The sequence below is a fragment of the Cyprinodon variegatus genome, unplaced genomic scaffold, assembly GCF_000732505.1.
Source record: "Cyprinodon variegatus isolate N-32 unplaced genomic scaffold, C_variegatus-1.0 Scaffold291, whole genome shotgun sequence".
NCBI classification, from domain to species: Eukaryota; Metazoa; Chordata; class Actinopteri; order Cyprinodontiformes; family Cyprinodontidae; genus Cyprinodon; species Cyprinodon variegatus.
This window is the reverse complement of record NW_015150744.1, coordinates 933933-942347: the sequence shown is the minus strand read 5'-3', so window position 1 is coordinate 942347 and position 8415 is coordinate 933933. Positions and strand designations below refer to the sequence as shown.

The 8415-nt window shown below is 38.1% G+C and overlaps 1 protein-coding gene across 2 annotated transcripts in view; it reads right to left on the bottom strand.

Moving 5' to 3' along the window:
- Positions 1 to 3313: 3313 nt before the first annotated feature.
- flot2 (flotillin 2) overlaps positions 3314 to 8415 on the bottom strand; it is a 32269-nt gene continuing 27167 nt past the window's right edge. For both annotated transcript variants that reach the window (XM_015383668.1, XM_015383667.1), the window contains exons 9-11: positions 7976 to 8159; positions 7478 to 7627; positions 3314 to 5574 (exon numbers count right to left, since the gene is read on the bottom strand). In XM_015383668.1, the coding sequence (XP_015239154.1) occupies positions 5524 to 5574; positions 7478 to 7627; positions 7976 to 8159 (385 nt within the window). In that variant the 3' untranslated portion in view covers positions 3314 to 5523. The remainder of the gene's footprint in view (positions 5575 to 7477; positions 7628 to 7975; positions 8160 to 8415) is intronic.

Sequence of the window (8415 nt, the reverse complement as noted above, 5' to 3'; positions counted from 1 at the left end):
TCAAAAAGAAGAAAAAATGATTCTAATTCAGCCCTAAAAACAGGAGGAATGAACAACAAACCTCATTAAGAAGCTGAGTAAATGGAAGCAGTGCACGAGGCCCATATCCCACATCAGTTTATTTCTTAACAGTAAGCATTCTCCAGATGAGGTTATTAACTTGAAGGCCAGCTTATTACGGTTTTTACAGATTAAGAAAAAAATGTGTAGCACAGCAACAGAAGTATTTCTTTGTGCATAAAATTGAGCTGCAGAGAACTTTCTTATCAGCTGAGATAAGACTAAGCAGAAGTGTGTGCATCTAGAGAGGACAGGATGTTTTAATCCCGCTCTGAAGGGATGTTTTTATTAATCGTGGACTTTTTCTGAGTGTTTGGTTCCACAATAGCAGAACAGCCATGTTTTCAAGGTTTAGGTATCCTGAGAAATGGGAAAAATGAAGTTAGGTTGAGATCTGACAATAATTTAAAAAGCTGTTCAAAGTTTAAGTCTCTTTTATTTCAGAATGAGATAATCCAAACTAATCTAGTGGTTTAGAAACATTTCAACTTGACACTGACTGTAAGTTAATCAAACTAAAATAAACTGCATCATCAATAACCTATTGTTTATGTTTTCCAAAAGTTGAGTTTTTAACATGTTTTTCTTCAACGTAGCATCTCCAGACCTTCTGCGTTACATTAACTCACCGTCTACTGTGTATATAGTATATCGCTATGTACTATATAGTGCATATAGTATATAGCTATGTCCTATATAGTGTATATAGTATATTGTATGTTTTATATTGTATATAACTATAGATTCTGTATTCTGTATATAAGTCAAATTTCTTGTAAGTTCAAACCTTCTTGACAACAAACTAGATTCTGATTCTAAAAAGCAAACAGCTGATGATTTATGACCTTCAGCTTTTGGAACCACAGATCTGACATATAGAAACAATATAAAACAGATTATCTTGCTTTTAACTGTTAGACTCTGTTTCCAACCAGATGGACTACATTTGGAACATCAGGCTCTCGCTGGAAAATTAGGTCCGGTTTGTTGTGACGCCTTTAAAGGTTTGAAAATAAGCTGAAATAAATCCAGGAAATGTTTAATTTTCAAAAACAAAAGGCTGCACTGATTCTGCTAAAAACAGCCGAATGAAAGACAGTCAAAAAACGACTGATAAACTAGCTACTGATCAAAGTTTTAATAAAAATTTACTAGTTTTCTAACCCAGGTTTTAATTATAGAGGACTCATAATAAAAAACTGCATCGTATTAGGAGTGTGCAAAATAATCGTCATGATGATGCACCGTGATTCTAATTTTCGTGATCTACTGCATCGATTCTTGATGCCAAGTATCGATTATTAATTAAAAAAAATGAATAAATAAAATTGCATGAATGGTTGGCGAACATCAGCCAAAACCGAGTGTAATACAACTTCCAGTCCAGTAGATGTCACTGCGGATGTGTTGATGCACGCTGCCTTGTGTCACAAGCATTTCCGGCCGTGGGATACTGCGCCGAGTCATTCAAAAACAAAACATGGAGGAGAAAATATTGCAATGCATCGCAATAATTCAAATATTGTGATGCATCGTGATAGAATCGCATCATGACCTGTGAATCGTGATTCGAATCGAATCGTGACTTCTTTGGCAATACCCACGCCTAGTATAAATGTAAGAACTGCTAATCAGCTGATAAAATGTTTTTAAAAATTACCCACAAAAAATAGAACTCAAAGTTTCAATCAAAGAACCTTGTTATGAGTAGCACTATTGTTCTAAAATAGTACAAAAATGTGTTCACACACGGTTTCTGGGGGTGTTTCCATAGTTTAGTTTTTTAAAGATGGTTTACTAAAGGACATCAATGGTTCTGAAGGGAATTCCTTTTCTTTAACTCAATTTTTGTCCTGCTGGAAGAAGCCCAGACCTGCAGAGTTTCTCTATTAAAGAGGAATCCTGCTGCAGCGTCTTCACACATCCAGCACAACCAGAGGCTCCATTGTGCCTCTGAGGAAAAAGATCCCAGATTATGATGGAGCTGCTGTATCATGGAGAAAACATGCCTCGTATTTCAGCAGGAGTGCAGATTTTTAGTTTTCTCCCGACAATGAAATCTTCTTTGTTAAAACAGGGAGGTTGTGGTACAAAATCTTGGAAGATTATTTGTATTTTTGTCTAATAATTAAATGCAGCCTAGATTGTTTTTTATTTTTGGTTCTTGGGGAAAAGGTCATGTAACAGTTGAATTTGGTGCAACCTGAAGTGAGGAAGGGGAGTCCTTGCAAGGCGCCATGTTCTAAGACAGTGTCAGGATGGGTAATCCTCTGACTGAAAATTAACCTTCACCAGATTCAGCTGGCAGTTTTAAATTTTCTTGGACCAAAGGAGAACTATTATTAATGAAATAGTGAACAGCCCTCAGTTATAACTGGATTTTTCACTAATCGGTGGCCTGAGGTTTTCTTTTCTCCTCCTGGTTCTTCCATTTGCGTTTTGATCCTTTAAAAGGACTTTAACATGTGAATACGTTTAAATTCTTCCCAGGCAATTTTATCAAGAGTATAGACTAAATAAACATGATTACCACTTTGGACCTTTTTAGGAAACTTTGTAGTTTAATTCAATTAAACCAGCTCTTCTTTTTTGTTTTTAAGAGTAAAACCATGGAATAGTTCAGCTTTTTTTTTTTTTTATTAAATTAATAAAAGTATTTAAATTTACTTTGTTTCAATCTAATGGACCAAAAGGTGCTTCAAATTCCCTTTCAGGACAGTTAACACCAGTTGCTAAATATAAAGAAGTATGATTGGGTATAAATTCTAAAATGTTTGATAAGAGTAACAGAAAATGGAGAAAGCTTAAAATTACAGATATGTAGTATTGTAATACAACTCCATCTTTATAAATTCCCTTATAAACAAAAGAAAACGTTAAAACAAGTGTCTATTGAGTAAAACTAAAATAAATTTGTCAGAAAAAGTTTATAAACTCCTCAAAAGCAGGTTGGTAGTTATCAAAGCCTCCTGGTGTTAAACATGTGTCTGCAGTGACCTCTACTGGCTCCCACTGGTATGACTGCTCTTTTAATACAGGAGGGAAATATTTATGAACCCTTTTTATGTTCTCATTCATTTTACTGCAGCCTTTTATTTCTTCACTCAAATCAGAATGTGATATAAAATTAACTACATCAGAAAATCCCTCATCTGCTGCATAATCCCTCAGCCTTCTGTGAAGTCGTTATATTTCTTACTACCCTTGAGCTCTAAAGCAAATGTTTACACCCAAGAGAAATTTCACACAGACAGACGTGATATAAGTTTTTATTCGAGGGTGACACGACACCAAATAACATCAACATGCTTAACTTTCCATGCAGCATGACCTCTCGTTGCAGTTATCTGTACGTGAGAAGAAGCCACAGAACTATTTCTAAATGAAACATTAACAGAGTGAACAGATTACAACAGACAGACGATTGAGATAAACATGGGAGTTAAGGCATAGGTTTAAAAATGTTTGGTGATTTCCTCAATTGCTAAACTAAGTCACAAGAAGTTGCATCTGATTAGACAATAGGATTTGCAATCTTTGGCACAAATATAATGGCCAAAACAACTAATGAGGTCAAAGTTTGAAAATAAAAGCTATTTAATGTATATAGTTTGTTTATTTGATAACCATTTAACTGTATAATAAAGTTTATTTCTTCTACAACATTAGGCGAAAGCACATTATTAACAAAAATCCCATCATAACTTCGAGGCGTGTATTGAATACAGTCGATCTGCACAGAGAGCAGAAAGCTCGGTACTTTAACAAAGGCACTAAGGAAATCTAATTTCCTACATTTAAATCCGTTACAAAGAGATCCTTACTGTTCTTTTCAGTATAACTGAGCAATAACTATTTTTTTTTCCTGCACAAAGTTTAAAATATGACAAATCCAAGAGAGATTGTAATATATTCATATTTAAGTATGTTTTCATACAAGTTGTAAAATGAAGAGGTGTGACTGGAAGTGTGGAGTGATGGAGAGAGCTGCCGGTAACTGAATGTGCAGCAGAGTGACTGATGGGAAAACTATCCATCAGCCTGAATGGGCTGCTGCATTCAGGTCGGAATGACTCACTTCCTGGAAACGGCTGAAACTAAACTACCGTTAAAAGTACTGGCCGACACAAATGAGAGAAAATAACAGGATTTAACAGGTTCGCCTGGATCAGTTCTGGTCGTAAAACGCTCCATAAAACAGGCGCTTCAAAACAAAACACACAACAAAAGGGTTTTATTTCACAGAAAACACCGACTAAATGACTCAGAGGCGAAATGAACGAAAAGGTGTCAAGGTCACAGATTCTGAAAGTGGTCATAAAATTCCTCAAAGTGTTTTTTTTTTCTTCCATTAGCTGTTCGCTGAAAAATAATACAAACAAAGGCAGCAAAACATTCACTGTATGCTGTACAATTAGATTTCTGTCATGTAACAAACTAAAATAAGATAACACCAAAGAAGTGAATATCTAATCTTCTAAGATATTAAAACAAGCACATTTATATCACAATCAGCGCCGTCTGACATAAGAAGCAGAGCGAGGAACTGGATCGGTTTATCCAATAGAAACTGGACCTTTTACTGGGCCTCATGTCGCATCCACTAAACCAAACAGCAACAAAACACAAATCCAGGAAGTGACATTTCATTTCTGCTTCGTCATCAAAGCAGTTGCTTGTGATGTAAACATTTCAAAGGGTGGAGAGGGAAGCCAACAGTGAGCAGAGCTAAAATGATTGCAGACCCTGACAGTCTAATGTTTGCTACTTGAGGTAATAGAAAAGGTTTAAGTGGCCCCAGCTGAGGTGCAGGGTCTCTTTTTTAAGGCTATGTATGGCTTTCTGTTTGCTTAGCAGGTGCGTTCAAACATCTGATAAAAGTCAAGGAAAAACCCCAGTTTAACTGAAAGCCTGTTGAAAGGAGAATTAACAGACAGTAATCTAAAGAGCCAGACGGGCGACGTGATGATTATCACGCCAGTGATTTAATGACCGCTAAGGTCTTACAGTTACACAGATGGAGCGGATTTACCAGAGTTAGAAACAAGCTAAAGACGTCTTTAAAAGCAGGCAGGGGGAGGCAGGAGCTGCATCCCTGCACAGCTTCCAAAGGTGAACTAACACCCAAAGGGAGGAGTCTGATCCAGCTTCACCGCAGAATACAGAACACCTCTGGTTCTCTTTTAATCATGTTTAATCAAGTCTGTGTTTTTGGAGACAGACTGAAGCAGAAAAAGGATGAACTGAAGAAAAACAAGCTTCCATACAGCTGAACTTAAATAGGTTGTTTTTTTCTTTAATATAACAGTAAAATGAACTTAAAAACAGTAGAAAAAAAACAACCCATTGGTTGGTGTCAAGTGTTCGTGGTTGAATTGAAGGCAGTTGCACGAGGGAGATCTGACTGAAAAACCTTTCCATGCTTGAGGCAGATACACATCTCAGGCCTGATTGTCTGCTGCATCACACAGCCGCTTGGCACTGTGGGCCGACCATCTTCTGGAGCAGAGGGATCTGTGGGATCAGAAGGATCGAGCTGATAAATAAGGAGGGCTGGGGATGGATTTCATTCAGTCTCATAGCTAAAGATGGGGTGATAATAAGGATGATAACAAGCAGCACCCTGTCAACTGGAAAAGCTTTAAAATATCAGATGTTCTACATGTCAGCTGCTAATCCTTAAATGAAACATCTGTTTTCTGATGATAGAAAACTTTGAATCAATTTGACTGTATGATCTGGTTGAACTGTAAAGTGCTTTGAGATGACTTGTGTTGTGAATTGGCGCTGTAGTAATAAACTGAATTGAATTGAATTGAGGTGTGCAAAGGAAATAAGAGGAACTTCACTGATCATAGAAATCTGTTTGCCTGCTGGACCCATCCAAACCCTAACCCATCCTGATAATATGGTATTGGTCCTGAAGCTGTGCAGGATCACAGAGCTGTTTAAAATGGTGTCATAGAGCACAAAGGGTGAAGAAGGGCTTCTAGAAGCATCATCATTGGAGCTGTTCATCATGGCTGCTATGATACAGAGATACGACTCTATTCTGTAATCTGGCAGTTTTTCTCAACCTGGCTTGAGCAGATGAGGATGAACTAAAACAGGTAAAAACACCGTTTTATCTTTTTGTGATTTGCTAACATCAAAGATTTAATTTCAATAGTAGGTTTTCCTTATTGGTAAGTCATCAAATGTGAGTAAGATTTGGATTTGTTCCTTGTTGTCAGCTCAGGTATTCCTGTGACATCAGATGTTTTAAGGTTTAAAGATACAAGAACAAATGAAAAAATTACAGCTTTGCAGGTATACATGTAAGAATCACTAATTTATGGGTAGAAATTAAACATTTACAAATCTAGAAACCTGTGCAAAAATTTTTTGATTGTTGTCTTACCCTATAAATATTGGCCATCCTTTGGAAATCTTAGACTTAAAATAAGATGTTTATTTAGTGATGCTAAATGTGCTAACTACTAATATAAGAGGGTATAGAGAGCTTAAACAGATCAACTCTTAATCATTTAAAGGTGCAGTAGGAGATCTTTTCTGACGCATTTTCTACCATGTGGCTTGAGGATCTCCCTACAGTCGTTTAAAAAGCAGTGAAACGAAAATAAATGCTCCCCGCTACAGTATGAAATCAATGACTAACGTCCACCAAAACACGGTCCGTGGTCCACTACTGGTTTCTGACACATCAATCAGGGTCGTCTGCTTCTCCCTCCCCCCTCTGCGCGTACCATGACACATGAACGAATCGTAACTCATCTGCGAGTCACTTAGTTCAGTCTTCCATATTGTCTCAATAGCAGCGGAAGGAAAGCGTTAGTTCTACTGAAGACAATGGCAGAACAGGCTTCAACACCTGAGAAGAGAAGTATATCTGAAATTGCTGCTGCTAAGAGAAAGGCCGACAAAGAAAGAGCAAAGACCAGAGTATATATCGGAAAAGCATTTGAATGCTGGCGAAGGCTGAAGGAGCAGCAGCAGCTTCAAACCGATGCCATGGTCGCTGTATTTCTTCTCGATAGGTGAGATACTAACTTTTTGTCTTAGTAGTATTTTAGTAGAAGAGGACGCCATGGCTGGAAGCTAGCAACTGTTATGTTGTTGTTAGCTCGTGTCACAAGCACTCAGTCTCGGCTCAGTTTCGAGGGCTGGTCTGAAGGGAGAGGCATGGCTGTGTATCGTCAAAAATATAGCTTGCTGGAATCGTTTTTCCAAGATCTCCTGCGGCACCTTTAAACTTTATTTTCAATCAGTAAAATACTGTTTAACATCAACTCGTCTAAAAACAGGCATGGGTTAGGGACATCTGCTTCTAATGTCATCGATTGACCTAAACTAGTTAGAAGCTTTAAACAAATCAGAGCAAATCTTGAGTTTTAAGCATGAAAAGCGGAGCTCTCACCTTGGTCAGGTCCACCCCAGTGAGGGCGTTCACAGAGACGGGGAGCTCGGCCAGGAGCCGGTTCACCTCTCCAGTCACGCGGCTTCCTTCGCCGCTCAAGATGACGATCTCATTGGTCTTGGACAGAGGAGCTGCCACCTTACTGGCAATCTGAAACAACAAGGGCAGCATTAAAGCGTCAGGCGCTCAGCGGCATCACTGGATGATGATTAAACCATATGAGCCGGTTCATTTTGAACAACTTCAAACCGTGACGACTTTAACAGCAGAAACATGTTATTCTTTAAGTTTATAAAAACACATTACAGCAAGTTTTTAATTGAACTAACTGTTTATCTAATGATTGGACTTTAGGTTTAAATCAATATCATAAAAAAGCATAATAAAAAAAAAACAAGGATTTATAACAAACTAAATAAATATAAGCTCTAAGTCACGTGTAACTATAGCAGTGTGAAAAAGAGAGTGATGATGTTTTAATAAAAGCCCTCCTCCTACCTTGGGTAGAGCCTCCAGAACCAGAGCAGTCTTGGCTGCCTCTCCGTACTGCGTGTAAGCTTCAGCCTTCAGCCTCATCTTCTCAGCCTCGGCTTTGCCCACAGCTTCGATAGAACCCGCCTCTGCCTCACCGATGAACCGGATCTTCTCAGCCTCTGCCTGCGCCGTCAGCACCTTCTTCATCCTGAACAAGCAGAAGCACAACTCCTCAGTGACTGGAAACTGGCAGGATAATGATAAACCAAATGTATTATCTTACATTTAGGAACTCTGGTGCTTATTCCATCCTGGAGGGATATTTCCAGGCTTGGTTTTATTGTCTGCTACACCATAGATGGTAATGGCTAATACAGTGTTTATACAGGAATGAGTAACTCTAATTTACTGATTTTTAATGGTCCTTTCATCCTCTTAGAAATAATTCTAATGCCATCCACAAG